General features: G+C 37.6%; 1 protein-coding gene across 1 annotated transcript; it reads right to left on the bottom strand.

Annotated features, from left to right (window-relative positions):
- Positions 1-340: 340 nt before the first annotated feature.
- Positions 341-11,136, bottom strand: LOC139119616 (ectonucleoside triphosphate diphosphohydrolase 8-like). The gene is made up of 10 exons (XM_070683460.1): positions 11,025-11,136; positions 7,959-8,128; positions 6,927-7,044; positions 6,282-6,435; positions 5,524-5,683; positions 5,062-5,301; positions 3,505-3,786; positions 3,177-3,287; positions 2,348-2,485; positions 341-2,114 (listed from the first exon to the last, which is right to left on the bottom strand). The coding sequence occupies exons 2-10, from the start codon at positions 8,076-8,078 to the stop codon at positions 1,920-1,922; spliced, it is 1,518 nt and encodes a 505-aa protein (XP_070539561.1). The 5' UTR covers positions 8,079-8,128; positions 11,025-11,136; the 3' UTR covers positions 341-1,919.
- Positions 11,137-18,921: the final 7,785 nt, after the last annotated feature.

The raw sequence follows: 18,921 nt of genomic DNA, 5'->3' as shown, positions 1-18,921 counted from the left end.
TGATAGTCGATTGACTTCTCTACCTGCTTAGATTTGCGGGGTTTTTGTGACACTATGTCTGTGATCTTCACACATTTTCATATTTGACTGCATATGGGGCGGCTGTGATGTTGACTCTATCAATTTATCTGCTGATATGGACAGCCGATTAGAAATGTTTGTAACGTTTGCTGAGCAATTACAGTGGTGTATACATAGGTTGGAGAGAAGATATGGACTTGTAGGATATAAAGTAAGCAGTCACACGGTTTTGAATCGAAATCTTCATTTTAAATATCGCAGTCAAAATTAATAGAATTACTTGCCCATTGTAGTAATAAAGAAAGCAGTCAGACAGTTTGGAGTTGAAGTATTATCTTTATTTAAAATATCACGGTCAAAATTAATAAAATAGAATAAAGTAAATCGTTGTACAAAGAACCCCATCCAACCCTAGGGAACTTACCGCTTTTCCCTGGGGCTGAGCTGGCTGTGAAAGCGACGGACTGGCTATCCTTGAACATTCTTTTTTCAGTCACCGAGTATGTATTCCGGGGTTAGGGATCTTGTCTGTAATTGCCTCAAATTGTCCATCCATCGAGTGTCTTTAGCAGACACATTAGAACCGAGTTCACGCAAAGTTAGTGCCAAATACAACACACATTTGCATCACCTGCTTTGGAGATACAATCCAGCCTACATATGGTCACATCCCCGCTCGGCCACTCATTTTGTTTCGATATTTTATGTCTGTTGCCTTTGCTCTAATAGTTGCGGATAAGAGTTAACTACCACCAAATTAGTCCAAGGTCTACTAGTGGGTCTTTTGTCAGTGCATGAATAACGTATGGCTCTGATGGGCCAGGCAGAGCAGTTGCAAATTCTATGGACACTGCATGCGGGCAATTTTATACTTCTTGGAATAGCCACTGCGTTACTTGGTACAATTTGTTAGGCCTTACTCTGTGGTGATGATCAAGTTATCGTTTGTTGTCCTCGTAATAATTGAGATGAAATAAACAGCACAGAAAGATCAACAATCTAACAATGTAAATTATTATTATTAATTATTATTATTTTAATTATCATTATCATTTGTTTGAAACACACATACACCTCTCAGTACATAACAGAATAAAAAGTAAAGTAATAAAAGTATAACCACACATGACGCTAAAAAGAGAAAGCTCACTGGATTGAAACAATGTTGTTGTGTTGGCTACCAGCTTGCCTCGCATTCCAATACAATGCAAAACCCGTTCAACATAATATCCTTACGAGAAAAATTCAAGATTACACAGTTACCAAACCCATCACTCGATTTCCATGCAATGTCAACGTGCATAGATGTGCACCAGGTTGACCACAGACCATGTCATCATGACTGTGTATGATTTGTAACCTTTATTGGCTAGGATCTTGAAAAATCAAGAAACTGTCTTCCGGATGACTACCCCATGTTCTTATTTGATATGTTAGAACTTCGACAGATGAACGTATGTGAAATTTACGAAACATAAAGGCCTTAACACACTTCTAGTCCATGGCATAAATTCATACACATATGGCATCGTTATTATCACTGTCATTCACTACAATATTAATCCATCTATCGTAAACCAGAGATGTGATGATCAAAAGTCTATAGGGAATATTCCCATACTAAGTTATCAGAACTTCTAAATTTCAACAACTCATATAAAAACAGAACTTTATTTTTATGTCGCTTTTAATGTTTGAAAACACTAGCGACGATATGAAATTTTTCAAACCGAAGAAGTATGAATTATGCATGCCTATGTCCTCTACTCTTTGGCAAAGAGTTCATAAGCCTAAAATATTCAAAACGTGATACTAAAAAAGTTACTGCGTCGGACGGTAATATAATGGCACCTGTTTATTCAGATATTTTATCCCTTGGTAGTTATGATCCATATCGGTTATGCTTCATATTTTATTCTGCCAACATAAACTACGATAATCAACCCCACAACTGCTAGGATAGAGAACAAAACAATGCTAAAAACGTATGCACCGGTGGACAAAGGGTATTCTTGAATCCCATCTTCAGAAGGTATCCCATTTGTAACATTCAGCATTAGTCCCAGAGCCCATCCGACAGTCGTACCACCAATCTGCAATGGAATAGAATCGTTAGAGATCCAATTCTCGAACAAACAGCTAGACACTGTTAATAAAAAACTCCCAGCAGTTTCAAGTACACTTTAAGCAATTTCAAGTAATTTTTGAAACTTCCCAGCCGTCCAAACGACAAGCTAGGATAATATCTATAGTGAGAATCTCCGTGATGGTGTCTCCTTGCAGAGAATACATTTTTAAATTGTATGTACCAAATACGGAAACTTACATCTCCAACAAACTGAATGTTCCATGTTTCCTCTGTGAAGTTGTAAGACATCGGATCGGTCAGAAACAAGTAGCAAAACATGCCACGGAAACATTGTGTGTGTAACTGGTCCTTTCTGCGTGTTGGCATATTTTCAACCTATAGAAAGTGACGGTACAAAATAGTATTACAAGAACTATCAGCATGGAAGAACAAGTTTCTATGGCGACGAGCTTATTCTAGTTGCAAGTTCACCACCAGCAAGAAACCTCAGTCTGTCCGCCAAAACCCTTTCACCTCCACACCATAACTTTCAACAAGGTGGCTGGACTAATACAGAAACGGAGACAAAAGTGTTAAATTGCGTAGGTCACCTTCGACTTGATTCAATAACTAACATATTCGTAGTAAATCTAAAATGACTCCAAAAGATTACAATTTCAGCTGACAAGTACAAATCGCAGCAACAAAAGTGTGAAGAGAGAATGAAATCGTTACTGGTAAAAATTGATAACGCAATTAGAAATTTCTCGATCGGATTCGAACTCACAACCTACGGTACCTTCTCACCTAGCAAAGAAGTCAGCGATCAAAACCAAACTTTCAAAAAAGGTGGTTCAATAACTGAGTTAAGTTATGAGTTGATTGAGATATATATAATTATATACATGATTGAACTATAAAAGTATATGAATATGTATAATACACATACACACAACAAATACATACATACATACATACATACATACATACATACATACATACATACTATCCAGCGTAGAACACACACAAACGAAATCGAGGCAATGACTACATCGCTATACTTGGCTTCAAGTTGCGTTCACATTACCTCACTCCAAGGCTTGCCGCACAAATCATCGACTCCTGTTTTATAGTCTGTGAGGCCAACGTCATTGCTGAGATTCATGAAAGTGACGGTATAAAAGAAGGTACTGAACGCCTGCAGGGAAGCAAGGGAAAATATCAGTTCGTATAGTCAAAATGTCGTCCAAAAATCTAGAGTCCGATGACACTCTTAAAGGAAATCAGAACCTCTGAGAGTGTTTTATTAATAAGTATAGCCACCTAACTATTTAACGAGTACTCGTCTGACTCGTACCCATTCACCTGATGTATTTATGATTGTGATGAACAGATGATGTTGTAAATAAACTTACATAGAACTCTCCAGTTACTGGGGGTTTGTAGACAGATAGGAAGGTCGTGGTGTTGAAAAGCTTCTGAACTTCTTTTTCACACTGTACTGGGTCGCTGCTTCCTACTAAAGTGAAATTTGAGTTTTGGGGGAAACCTGGAGGTAGAGTAACCTCTGACCCCCACGCCTTGAGGGCTTCTTGTCCCGTGCTACAGTATGCATCAAAGAGATATTCTGCAGTATATTTTTTCGAGAAGCCATCCGGAGAACATGGATCTACGACCTGACTGGTGTAGTTGGCTTCCTGCAAGCGAATTTCAAGTTAAAAAACAAATAATATTTACATGGTCATATGAACTATAGCACCCGTTGATGACCCGGAGGGGCGGGCGTTACCAGAAATGCGTTGCTCTTTCCTAAGACCGTTGGCCGACGGAAAAAGCAATATTTTTCTGGTAACTCACTGCCATGACGGACAACAACAAGGCGCCATAGCCCAAATATATAGACATGGTAACGGTTGTTTATTACAGATAACATTCTACATACTCATGTGGTGCTGATTGATTGATTTAATGTATGCACTGCAAAGACACATTGCGAGAAGTTTAGTGAGTGGGATCTCAACAGCGGTCGTAGACCTGTCAGTTCGCAAAAGAAACCAAATGACTTCAGGATATCAAATGATGTCCTGGATGCACTTTAATCTTTGTTGTGAATGAGCCCTTTCTTTTCATACACTGTTGGGATGGAAAATCTTGCTCTTTTTGTGAGGGGCTCATCGTTCACCACGCTCTGACCACCCGCCATCGTTTCAAAACTGCAGACGACCCCCCGCGTCACCGCAAGAGCACGTTCCCATGCATTTTTCCCTGGGTGGTAGCTATGAAATACCACCTGGCGCCACTTTTTCGGGCCAGTGCGTACCAGCCACTTTTGTAGCACACCTCATCCAAACTCTGTCTGGATTCGTCAATTTTTGACCACGTGTTGTTGTCATTTTGACGTTGATCCATGCAAAGTGCGTTACTGATCAACAGTTGTGTAACTAATCGTTAAGCGACCGGGTGACATTTCGAACAACTGTCACGGACAAGTTTGAAATCGCCGTCTGCGCTGGCGCACATATAGAAAACATTAACAAAGGCGCGGTGATGTAATAAAGATACTGGTAGCTAACATTGTGCCAATGTCTACATGCGATGTGATTACCTTGGTCGCAAAAGTAACCAACAATATCACTCAGTGTACAACTGAACTTTGCCCCAGAAGGTAGAAAGTGTCTCGAAATTGAAAGACTAAAACTTTTGCCGTGGGGGTTACGGTGCAAATTTTGATACTATGGAAACACCGATATTTGACATTCAAAATGACCGGCATCCCTGTATTTACCTAATGGGATTAAAAACTAAATTTTCGATTTTCACAAAAATGATATGATGAAAACTTTATTTACTCCAGAAGCTTCAAATTGAGCCCAGGCAACAGGCCTCAAAAGCTGATAAGAAAGGTTTTGTAAAAATTTGAGAGTCCAAATGACTGTCCCCGATGAGCATTCTACCTTAAAAATTTCGTATACCTTGACAAGAGTTGCCAGATGTCTGCGTAGTGCTTCGTTTGAACCATAACAAAGGTAACTGTGAGTATAGATGATGTAGTCCTCACCATACATTCTCAGAAATTCTTTGTTTTCTGCAGGTACAACTGAAAGGTCTTCGGGTATGAATGAAATTTGCAATGACGCCCCGCCCATATCTAGTGCACCGACTGTCTCGCTGGCAGAGGCCGATGGTAGAATCCAACTTAATAGTGCCGGTCCCTGTATTTTCATCCACACAAAGAAAAAATAGACTATTTGTAATTTCAGATGACACCATTATTTGTAAACATGGCTTCATTCAGATATATCGTTAGCAATCAGTTGGTGTAATACTCTGGAATTTCATCATTCAAGTAATTACTTAAGTTATAAAGCATGTTCTTTTGTGGACCAATTCCTAGATAAAATTTAGCAAGTAACATGATCTTGCCCTTGGCTTACCTTGGCAAAATTACCAAGCAGGTAGTTCACCGTGTTCCACGAGAAAGATCCTTCTTCTCCTCCCGTTAATATGGAAACAGATTGTACGTTAAACGGATACGAATTCAACGTCTGTTCCACAGCTTCCATGACAGCGTCACTTTCTTCCTTGCTCTCTTTTCTGTAAATCATATTAAAGTAGAAAATCAAGTAATTTAGAATGTGAAAAGCGAAATATTTTCGGAGAGTCAAAATCAAACATGTTTTTACAATACTACACCTTGTGCGGATGTACAAGTCACTTTCAACAAGTTTTCTTCAGTATATTAAAAATGCAATGTAAACTTTTCTCTTTTGATTTTAAGAAGAATCTACGGGGATTGTATAAAAGATTTTTCGAGCAAAATTGAAAGTTAGATACGTGTACTGACATGCACGTTTATTTTCGAAGTTACGGTCACTGCCTGTCTTTAATATGGCACGTAAAAATTACGTCATATTCAGTTTCCTGTTTTACAATGGTTCATTGCTAAGGGTTTTGATATTGTTGTATGAATAGTTGCCAGTTGGTCAACAGGGTCAGCCTGAGGAGCGAATATGCTGTAAATATCAATTGAAGTATGCACTCCGAAATTGCCATTTTGATTATGACAGCGATTGAAGGAGAAAAATTGTACTATGATGAGTTGAACAAAGAACGGTTTGCCGTGTCTTCCAAGTAGTAGTTCGTACGACACTGTGCACCTGTAGAGCTAGTCCAGATATAAGTTCATACATACTCGGCCAATCTCATTCCTGCAGTGCAACCTAATCCAAGTATTGAATCGGCGTGATCTTCTTCGGGCACAGTCACCATTGCTGTCTCATTCATACATTTTTCTAAACTTCTTCCAGCCCCGGCCGGATCGTCGAGGTAGCTTGACAAACCTTCCCCTGACGAAAGAAACAAATTGGATAGCAGGTACACACATTCGTCGATTTTTGAGCAGAAACCTTGAGCCTTTCCTTCGTTTGACCATCGCCCACAACTGTACTACTACTGATATCTCTTATTATATCATACCAGTATATTGATGGCGGAAATGCTGCGATCTGATTGGTCGGGGAGACGCGATAACAACGATGGTATATTGGCGATATACAATGGCAAGCATGCGCGCGAGCTCTCAGCTTGAGTAAAAATCCGTTTTTGACGTTCCACGCCAGAATTTCAATATACTGTTATTATATAATAGCAATAAATCACACCCAGCAACGGTATACCACTCGATTTTGACCAGTTCACTTCATATATGCACTCGCTATCGCTCGTGCGTATATGTCGTGAACTGGTCAGAATCTCGTGGTATACCATCGCAGGGTGTGCTTTATTGCTTAAATAAACACTGGGCAACGCTAATTATGAATATTTGTATTAACAATACCTTCTGCTTGGCAGCGGTCGATTTCCGACACGAGTGCTGTTGAATATTGCTTGTTGACGGGCCAGCTGTATATGTAGAGTCGAGAGGCAGAAGACCCTGCGTCCCACACCAAACCATACTGAAACAAAATATAATATGTTGATATGTAAATTAAGAAAACCTTGTTGAAAGGTAAATTGGCTGACTCCAGCAGACTTTGAGATAGTCTTCAGACTTGCGTCTTAAAATATAATTACATAGTACTTTCTTAAACACAAATCAGTTCTTTTGCGGACGAATTCTGTCGAGATTATTGCGAGAATGAACATGAATTTAGCCTCTTCTAAATGATAAGCAATACGAAATATGTTACTGAGCCACTTGGAAAATATTTTCATTTATTTCCTTTTGATAAGGAGAATGCATGTAACAGAAACGAATGTCACAAACAAAAATGTTGCGAAAAATGTTGTTGTTAAATGAATGAACGTTCACTGCTTTTCGACCTTGATCTTTTTATAAAATTCAACAGCACTTCTTGAACACATGGGAGACGAAGTTTGGTTAGAATTTGTTTGGTGTCGTCACAATTTAAGTGATTCCTTCCTTGCATTCACAAGCTAAAGTTCGAGTTTCGGATTGATTAAAAACTTCGTTTTCAGTTAAAGCCCCATAAGCTGTACCTTATTTTGCATTTTCCCTACAAGAACAATTCTACTGAATCTTCGGAGGGGTGTTTTGGATTCCCATTAATAAGCCATATTGTCTTTGAAATGTCATTATGTCAATCCTTGGCCATGGATTTGGTCGATTAAATTTCAGGCGATTACGCGTATATTTGCGGCAGTCATTTTTATTTGCAACTTAAACATTATTAGTTTTTAAATCTAACATTGTGCGTTCGTCGCCAATGTTTGAAAAATATTCTGTGGGACTCACACTCTGGTAGGTACTTTTACGTAAGTTGCATTTGATTTCAAACCATCTTATCGAAACAAATGCAAAAAGGTATAGATAATGGGGCATTAGAGTCCATTGTATGCAAGTACCTACCGCGTCTGGAACATTCATATCACCTGTGTATTGTGCAACGGAGAATACAACGATTCCGATGACTCCAATGAGTAAACATGTTATTCCAAAAGAGAGATACTTGGAGTACACGTCCTTCATCGTATCTGATTCCGTTAAATCGACGCGTGCTGTTTATTTGTTCCTGTGTGCTGCAATAAACACACCAACGTGTTTGAATAAGAGATCCCTAACAACTTGAGGTCCTATACCAGAGAGGGTGTGTTTTTTAAGTTTTTGAACGGCTCAGGGCATGTTAGGCTGAATTCACAATACTGGGTGGGATGAGGGTGGAGGAATCACGATTGAAATCTTAATTTTATCTAGACCTACCCCCTCAATAGCCTCAAAAATTTCAAATCCCACCCCTCTACATCATCAAAATTTCTCAAGTCCCCAACTATTGTATGGCCAACAATTTCCATTTTAATATGTCTAAAATTTTGATATCTTCTTCCGGACTTTTGTTACTTGTATCAACTCCAATCTCTCGATTTACATCCCTATCATGTTGAAATATTCAGTATTCAGCTTATCAACACAGCCTCTGAATGTGTTATGTACACTTATATTACTGGCAGTTGCATTTCAGCCATAGATTGAAATGTCAATATCACAATAAAACTACTGTATGTTCATACTCAAGCTGTGATATCAAGCTCAAACACATTATTTTTAAACAAATAAGTGCAAGAAAATGGTGTTGATGCACAGAATAAAAATGTTGAGACAAAATATCAAGTTCAGTATATCTACTGATCATTCACATCTTGGTATACTCTCTATAGACAATGTATTCAATTGTTAAAATAACAATAAACAGCTTAATTGTGATGATATAAGAAGTGCATGTTTGGTGTTTCAATACATACCAAATAGGTATAAGATCAAGAAATCCTTGTTTATACACAGAAAAAAAATATGCAAGATAGATATTTAAATTTAAATATCAACAGTTATAGAACTGCTTTCTGTATAGCTGTGTTGATAAGACGCATATTTGGTGTTCTGGCGCGGAATGCTTTAGAAAGTAGTAATAAGACAAAGAGAGTGACCGACAAAATTAACAATAAGTTTAAAATGTTACAGCTACTGTCTATGTATGTGTACTGTGCATTTGTATCGTCAACAAATGAATTTCAGATTTCTAGACTCTAATTTAATTATCAACAAAGGTACATACACAGGCTTTGTTGACAAACTGAATATTGTGTTTCAGAATGCTGCAGGGAGATAGCATGTATGTAGTTGATACATGGAATGGAAATATTTATAAAAATTATCGACAGTTTCAGCTTCTGGTCCTTTGTTACAGGGTGTATTTGTTGTTTTCTCTTGCAAATTCAATGGCATTCATACTATTTTATAAAAATCCTTATTAATATTAAATCCATTCTATGACATTAATGTCTTTCATCCGTTTTTTTTATTTAATTACCGACCAAACTGTGGAATATGAAAATATAAAAAAATTGGGAACCAAAATATTTCCAGATCCCCATAACCAGTGCAAACTTTTCAAATACCCCTCTACTACCCTCAGAACTCTCAAGTCACTCTCCAATTCCTCCAGCCTCCCCCTCCCCAGACACATCCAGTGTTTGTGCAACTGGTTACCTGAGCTGTAGAAACTGAGCGTTCCCTATAGTCCGAACATAATGTTCACCAGTCTGTCACACTGTTTATGAATTTCGAGACGTCAGTCCTAAGCAATCATTTGTCTTTTCTGGTGTTAACCATCAACACTTCAATTGATATATCTCGAAAGTTGATCTCTTATACTTTGGCAATGAAAATGACTTTAACTTTAACTGAGTGTTTAATTCGACGAAGTACGATATAATAGCTGTATTATTATTGAAGGTAACCGACTGGGTCTCTGTCACAGAACGTTGTAATCATGGATATGCGTCTGCTCTGCTTTTGGACAAAAAATCAAAACAGCTTACTTTCAATTGCAAGAGCTGAATTGTCTGACATTGTCATCAACAGTGAGAAGCGAATCTTAAATTCAGACAAAACTTGCCTCTATACCAACTGTGAATAGAAACAGAGAATTGCCCGTAAGCATAATGATTGCTTGTCGACAGACAAGTCAAGACATGCGTAACTGACGACCTATACGCATGTAGACGGTAAACGTTTTGGGTTCGTAGGGCAAGCCAGATAACGATTTATTTACCCCATGCAGTGACACCGTGTTAGACGTGCGCAGTGACTCGAGTACGTGAGACTAACGGCATCTCCAAGGTAACGCTAATAAACATACCTATTGGCTTAATGTGCACCTATACTGTGTACACATGACTACAATAAGATAAAGTACTATTTGAAGTTTGGTCAATAATGCCTGGATTTGATTCACGAAGTTGATACTGAGTAAACAAATACATCAAAATTTGATGAAGACAGTATGCCTGATTTTTGAGGCCGTTTTGCTTAAACCCTAATCTCTTGGGGCGACATAGGTAACGGGAGGAGTATTGATTGTATTGAAAAAATTGGCCGTATCGAGTGTATGTTAAATGACTATGGTATACGGGTATTCTTGTCATGCGCATCTATAGTAACAATAAATACTGGCTCATTATTACCTTTGTAAGTAACACAATCGTGCGTTGCCGTTGCGAATTAAGTTTGTGCAGAATTATAATGAAAGCGGCACGAGTATTCTTCCACACACTAATCTTGTATCGAGCCAACGGTAGAATATTTGTCGCTACTTTACGGACTTCGAATCAACAACGAAATTCCAATCACTTAGGTGTGGCAAAACGAAAGTTTAGATTAATCAGTCCAACTACTATAAAGTTTGTCGAAAGTTACTAAAAACACATGATGGATTCTCTCAGGTTTCTCTGTGAAAGCAGTTATATCACTGACCTAGGCCGGAGACTTATAAAACAAAAATGATATCATATCACACGAACATTTTATGTTGTGCATCAAAGTGGACAAATGGCCATGATCGGCGAGCCAAAATGGCTCTTTTGCCAATACATGTATATAAGTAGCAAAGAATCTATTTGAAAGTAAAGATGTACTCACTGAATTCCAGTACCCTGCCGTACAATTGAATTTACGAGATGTTTCCTGAGAAAAGAACTGACAAAATTAGTCACAAACCCTGCGATCACCTATCAATGCCGAGCGTGGGTCTAGCACTTCAGAGGATGATAAAATCACCTTTGGATTTGTCAACACATCCAGCTTTTGTTAGAATGACAAGCCGAACATCAATTCATTAATAAACAAACCACAAACGGCAACGGAGGAATTTTTCCGAGTGTAAATCGAAAATCGAAAAATAGGACATGATGTTATCTTATGAATTTACAATCTGCTCATGTCCTGCAGAAGTGTACGTTCAAAGTACATATCTGTATAGATGACGTAATGTACCACAGGGCAATCGTTTAATGTATCTGTTTGGAATCCGTCAGTGAGTGAATGGAAAGAGATTTAAAAGATGAATATTAGTAAACTCTCTCTCTCTCTCTCTCTCTCTCTCTCTCTCTCTCTCTCTCTCTCTCTCTCTCTCGTGCTGTTGCAAAAAATGCATTTGCCCTGGCCTGTTGACAAGCCATGTATTAGTATTGATGGAATACGATCTGATCGATTTAAAACCTTTATTACCTTCGGAGCAACAGTCCGAATTTAGAATATTCCAATGGCTAACTAATAATCCGTAGAAACTGCTAATCCGCTTGAGAAATTTGTTTTAATCACAGTTTAATCTATGTTGAAACTTTCCAATATTGAACAAAGAGGAGATGACAGCATAACTCCAAACACGCCCACACTATCTCTTTAATTTTGGTGTCAACGACCGGCCTTTGTCTTCACTGCTTTCACTTTCAACATTTTATTCAGTATTATTACTGACATACAAAACAAATATCGTCACCTTGTCTTTCCTTTCACTTTGTCCAGTCGTAGGCAGGAATAAATGAATCAAGTAGGCCTACCTATTGAATGGGTTTATCCTTCCCAAGAAATCAACATTTCGCTGTTTTCCTACTGTACTTGTCAAGATTGACTTTTGGTTTAATTCTTAAATATGAGTAGAGGTGTGTTATTCCGCCATCATACGATGACAAATAAAACTTTCTTAACTCAAAATACTTTGTCGCCCGACAATAATTATTTTTGTTCCTTAATCCGCAATCAAAATGATCCATACATATCAGCCGGTATACCAAACCTATACGAGTAACGTCATCGAGGGAATACAACGCAAGATGTAAATAACAAGCGAATAAATATCCGATACTAGACCAAATTTAATATTTTCGGTAGCTTAGGAGAGAGGGTACATAGAAAGATATACTAAGTGCAACTTTCAAGTAATCAGTTGAGACAAAACTTGCCTCTATTGCAACTGTGAGTAGAAACTCAGGATTACTTGTAAGCATAATAATTGCTTGTCAACAGAAAATGCAAGGCATGCACAAATGACGACCTACTCGCCTGTCGACCGTAAACGTTTTGTGTTCGTAGGGCAGCTAGATAACGATATATGTGCACAATGCAGTGATACCGTGTTAGACGTACGCAGTGGCACGAGAATTAAATTGATTGAATTGAAGTTTTTATTCGCGTCTCAAGGCCACCGGCTCACATGCAAAGGTGGTTACAGCTGATATTTTGTGTCGAGTACAAAATGGGTGAATAACGATAAATAAACCAATTACATAAATAGGAGAATACATATGCTTCACTACGTTTTAAAAGTTACAAAACACAGCAACGATTCAGTGAAAACGCAGTAGTACACATGTACAAAACTCTATTCAAGCATTATCTCTGAGCTTAAACCCTCTGACGACAAAATTACACAGACTTAGTAAATCTTCTGGGACAGATGAACTTATAAATTTTATAAATTTGTAATAATTTGGTTCGAGAAACAGATCTATGGGTAAGTATTGTACAGTGGGCAAATAACAAGAAAGTGATATTCATCTTCTACCATATTCATATTCATACTACAAATTTTACAGAGTCTGTCGGCTGGAGCAATGTTGTATCTTCTGCCTTCCTCTATAGCAAGAGGAAGTACTGAGTAGTATTGTAAGGATCACTAGTAAATAACATTTTATACAAAATTACAAACACTGGATAAGCTACAGATTATTTCCCTGGTTAAAGCAGGGTATTCTCCCTGAGTTGTGTGGCATAGAAAATATATCTGCTTAAATTTCTCGAAGTAGCACTATTACAAGTGGAAAGAAGTATCGCAAATTTATATACAAGCGGTGGATTAAAATAATATGTGGTAATATATTTACACCTTAAATCTCTATACTTTTGGCAGACAAGTAGAGAATCGAACTCATCCTCGACAAGATTCAAACTACACATTTCACATATTCGATCAATTCTTGGAATATTATTCCAGCTAACAAAAACAAAAACATACAAACTTTCGAATAGCTTGTCCATTACAATGTAGGTTACACAGATATTTTTCGGGTTCCAAATGACTGAATATATGTGTGCGAAGCTTTGGTTTCAAAGCTAAACTTTCCTTCCAGCGTAATTTAAAAACATCTTTAACTCTATTTTCAAAAGTATACAGAAAAAACTGCTTGTTACCCACTTCCGGGAAACCCATGCAAAACCAAAGCCAAATGAATGTAAATTGTTCTTAACAGACGTTATCATTCATTCAGTCCTCTTCGTCCCGGTGGGACATAAGGCGATGACGAGTTGCCTCACCCTTTCTCTATCCTTGGTTGCATGTTGTGCCTCGCCCCAGGTCAGACCCATCACCGTGCGGCGCCAGGTGGTTTTAGGCCGACCCTGCCTCCTCTTCCCAGGTGGAGTCCATCGTAAGGCAGTCTTTGGCACGCGATCTTGGCTCACTCTGAGGACGTGACCAAGCCATCTAAGCCGGCGGCGTTGGATCTCGATCACCAGGCTCTTAACAGACATCTGCCATGTATTTCTACCCATGTTATCAAAATTGCACAACATCAGATATCATGCTTGTCTTGGAATTCTGTGAGAAGGCATTGAAAGAAGTTCTAACCAGAATGTGATACGTTTTAAAGTATGACAATGAATAGGGAGACGGCCACATTCACCAACGACAGCTTCTTTTGTTGTATGGTTAGGGACTCCAAATAATTTACTGCTGCACCTTCTCTGAATATTCTCAAAAGCACCAAAGTATTGAAGTCCCTAGATTTCTTAACCGTATAATAAAATTGGCATTACCATTGCATCAAAAATAATTGAAATTGAGTACTAACATCCAAGAAGTCAAGTCTGTACCTTGCAGCTGACGATGTAGTCAAAGACTTGCCGGCTTGATTAGCTAAAGTGGACACCGCTTTCGATCATTATTGCTTGTAGATAAAAGAAGACCCAGGTATTTGTAGTGAGAAACTACTTCAATCAGCTTATCACGAAAATACCGCTTTTCAAACCTAGAGGGGTGTCCACCTCTTCAAAAAATCATAACCTTTGTCTTATCGAGGTTAACTTCCATACGCCATTTTACGTAAAAACTTAAATATCAATTATACACTGGCAAGAGTAGGTGAGATTAATGACATCTCCAAGCGAACTCTAATGAACATTATTATTGTCATTATTATTATTATTATTATTATTATTATTATTATTATTATTATTATTTATCTAAAGAGAGTAATATGATTACAATACAGTAATTGTAATTTCTATCAGAGCCCCCAGAGTAAAGAATCGAGAAAGAAGGCCCAATGTGTATACCTATGCTGAGTATATATTGAACTTTGGTCAAAAATGCCTGGATTCGATTCACGAAGTTGATATTGAGTAAATAAATACATCAAAATTTGATGAAGACAGTATGCCTGATTTTTGAGGCCATTTTGCTTTAACCCTAATCTCTTGGGACGTCATAGGTAACGGGAGGATTACTGATCGTGTTGAAAAAATTGCCCGTATCGATTGTATGTTGGATGACTATGGTATACATACGGGTATTCTTGTCATGCGTATCAATAGTAACAATTACCTTTGTAAGTAACACAATCATGTGTTGCCGTTGCGAATTAAGTTTGTTCAGAATATAATGAAAGTGACACGGGTGTTCTTCCACACTAATCTCGTATCGAGCCAAGGCCTTTCTCTTCGTTGCTTTGACTTTCAACATTTTATTTAGAGTTATTATCGACATAAAATCTGGTAAGCTATACTGTGTCCTTTTGAATAGAAGCGAAGAATGAACTTTTCGAATTATTTTTACAAAAGAAAAAGTACATATAATTCATAACGAATGAAAGCATATTGGTAAATCAGTCATTGCTACGGAATGATTATGTTCATTTGACTTTACACGCTTTCAAAATTCAATTAAAAGTGACGTACTGAAATAGTTTTCTAAGAGACGCCGCAATCTTACAATTGTCTATACATTTTTGTGCGCAATGAGCATATTGATAATACCCTACAGGAGAGATATAATTATTTTCAAAACTTCTACTCAAGGTGACTTTTTTGAAAAAATATAAATAAATGTTAAGCTTTACGTTATGGGTTGGCCTATCTCAAATGAGTTGATGAAGAACTCGCTTTAGGTGTAAGGATGATATGTTAATCACCCATTCAATAGGTTTATATGTGCACAATGGAAAATTTGATAGCTCAAGGGCTTGCCTTCGACCGAGGTGAGACTCTGAGGGTAGTTTAGCTCAGCAACCATTTCAGCCTCCTCACCGGGTCTACACTAGTAACAAATTGGTGACAGGTTACTCGTGCAAGAGTGTTTGCACGCAGTCCCTCCAGTACCAGTCTTGAAACGCCCATTGTTTAAGGTGTGAATTACCCCAATTGCATGGACAAGGCGGGGATTGGTCTCAGAATTTGTCATCCCTTTTTCTCATCATCGAGAAAGAACAACTTGTTAGACTTTGATAAATTGGTGATTCATAGTTTTAAAAATGGAATGAAATATTTCATATGCTAACTCAATAATGTAAACTTCAAAACGGAAAAACCTTTGAACTCTCTCCTATTCTGTATGCTTTCACATCCTTTGTAGAGTCAGCAATTGTGCCAGCCCTTAGGGAGTACTGAGAAGTCGTGTAGACTGGTAAAGACGAAAGCACTACAATAGAGGGCGCTTCACAGCCGAAGCCCAAGACTGACATGACAACAGGAATTGTCAGCAATTCAGTAAATGATTTAAATTGGAAGATTTTCCATCGAGGCCTAGTCACAGGAAGCTTGGCCAAAACTTTCAATTTAAGTGATGGGAAATGCCATATTTGTGGCCAAGAAGAAACGCTGGAACACATCTTATTTGAGTGTAAATATGTTAAAGAAATCTGGCAGAAATGTATTTCTTTCTTTGTCAGAAAACACAACTTCGATAATAATATCAATATCAAAAGATTAGCAATTGCAGGAATCGAAAATGATAATAATGCAACATCAGACATTATGTACTGTATTACTTCCTTTGTAAAATATACAGTTTGGAATATTCGAAATTCGGTTACTCTTGATGGGATTAAAGTTTCCCTTCAATCGTATGTCATGCAATTAAAATGTTATCTCTCCTCATGGATGAATACATTATATTTCACTTATAAGATGATGAACAAAACTGAGGATTTTATCACAAAGTTTTCAAGCCTTGTAAGACTTGAAGGAGAAGAATGCATCCTGAATGCATTCATATGATGATCTTTTGTAATTAAACAGCTAATTATTTGTTTTTTTTCAGACAAGATACATTGTAATTTTAATGCATTTACAGTTATGTAGATTTGTTTTATTTGTGACTATGTTGAAATAAATTTATCTTTTTCAAAAAAAAAGACATGACAACAGTATGCTCAAGAATACAATGTCGCAAACTTTGCAGGGCTCGAAATTGATTTTTTCAGTGATAATGGCTGGTAGCCCATGCATATTCTAGTTTAGGGATATTGTTTTTCATTAACCAGACAAGAAAAAGCAGTTTTTCAAGATTCTGCCCATGAAGTGAATTTTCTAGTCATTTGATGTGAATACTTACACACCTAGTACCAAAAGGAAACAGGTATAAGTCCCCCCCCGAAAAAAATGTATCTGGTCCTTGACATTCAGCAAAAGTGATGCGGCGACGCGGTTTTCTTTTTTTCCTTTTTTTCTTAACAATGCGGGTTTGGCACTATTGATACAATAGTTATTGTCTTTTATCACTGTTGACCTTTGACCTCAACTTTCAAAAGACCCTCCTGCCCCCAAGTCTGATTTCAAACTATCAACATTTTCTCTCTTTTCATGCTAATGCCAAATATGACTTTCAATGGGATGGGAATTTCACCAGACGATTTTCACAAAGCGCACAGATGTAATTCAAGATAATCATGGCTGTGGGGAACCATTTGTACACAGATACTCGTAGAAAAAAAAATTCTGGACCCTGTCATGGTCCGGGCCATTCAGATACCACTTCAATCACAAAGAGACTTTTCTGAGATAAATATTTTCATGATGAATAAATTTTCATGATATTCACCCAAATGTTGTATTTAAAAATGGAGGTAAATTGCAGTTGAACCCAGTGACATTTTCTGGCTTTGTGCCCCTGACAGGAATACCTCAAGTGTTGTACATCATTTAACCCATTACTAGATTAGCAGTGTTTCTACCCATGGAGGAACAGGGAGTGTCAAAACATGAGTACTTAATCACAGAGAATGCTTTGTGAATGTGTAATGTTCATCATTCAGATCTGCTGAAAACTGTGACATTATTTCTTCATATCACTTATTTATTGCTGTGTGTTTCTGTGACTATGATGACAATCTGCATCTCACACTAGTTGAAGAAGACTGTGATGCACCCCGTGATAATTATATGTCGTGGCAAACATTTGACCTATGACATTGTGATCTGCAACGGTAACTGTGCAGTAACCAATTTCAGGGCCATGTAGTGCTGTGTCCAAACCACTGCCAGTTTCACTTGTGGATCAATCAAATGTTGACGCGTAGACATGTATTCCTGCAATCAAACTGTCCACCCCTTTTCCCTTTGCTCAGAAGTCCTCTGCATTCAGGGATTGGCCATTCCGTAATATTGGTGGCAGAACTTAAGCACTGTGTCACTATACTTGATGTGCAGTTGGAATAGTGTCAATGCATTTTATCTGAAAAGTACTTCAGATGCGTAAATCAAAAAACTGTATGAAATGATACAGCTTGTTCATCTCATGGCAATGACCAAATAAGGACATGGCCATTTGATAAACGAAGAAACCTAGCACATAGTGCATACATCGTGGAAAGTGTATCGGACATTTATAGTGTGAGGTGAAGAGCTAGCTTTGCCAGATTTTGTGATTTTGTTGACAACAAAAGTGTATGATATGATGTTGCAAACATGATATTTTGATGATAATTTATGACATTCATAGCATAGTATATACATACCTGGTACTAGTGCAATGAAATGTCTGTATCAAAGTATATACATGCCTGGTACTACTGCAATGAAATGTCTGTATCAAAGTATATACATACCTGGTACTACTGCAATGAAATGTCTGTATCAAAGTATATACATACCTGGTACTACTGCAATGAAATGTCTGTATCAAAGTATATACATACCTGGTACTACTGCAATGAAATGTCTGTATCAAAGTATATACATACCTGGTACTACTGCAATGAAATGTCTGTATCAAAGTATATACATCCTGGTACTACTGCAATGAAATGTCTGTATCAAAGTATATACATACCTGGTACTACTGCAATGAAATGTCTGTATCAAAGTATATACATACCTGGTACTACTGCAATGAAATGTCTGTATCAAAGTATATACATGCCTGGTACTACTGCAATGAAATGTCTGTATCAAAGTATATACATGCCTGGTACTACTGCAATGAAATGTCTGTATCAAAGTATATACATGCCTGGTACTACTGCAATGAAATGTCTGTATCAAA

Source organism: Ptychodera flava, chromosome 20, assembly GCF_041260155.1.
Source record: "Ptychodera flava strain L36383 chromosome 20, AS_Pfla_20210202, whole genome shotgun sequence".
In the NCBI taxonomy this organism is placed as follows: domain Eukaryota; kingdom Metazoa; phylum Hemichordata; class Enteropneusta; family Ptychoderidae; genus Ptychodera; species Ptychodera flava.
The sequence above is the reverse complement of the archived record's forward strand: the minus strand, read 5'-3'. Positions and strand labels throughout refer to the sequence as shown.

Bases quoted from the DNA above. Each gene is read 5' to 3' on its own strand.
- LOC139119616 (XM_070683460.1), bottom strand. From the start codon at position 8,078: ATGAAGGACGTGTACTCCAAGTATCTCTCTTTTGGAATAACATGTTTA. The intron at 7,045-7,958 runs GTAGGTACTTGC...ATTTTGTTTCAG, and splicing joins ATATGAATGTTCCAGACGCG to TATGGTTTGGTGTGGGACGC. The intron at 2,486-3,176 runs GTAATGTGAACG...CACTTTCTATAG, and splicing joins GCGGCAAGCCTTGGAGTGAG to GTTGAAAATATGCCAACACG.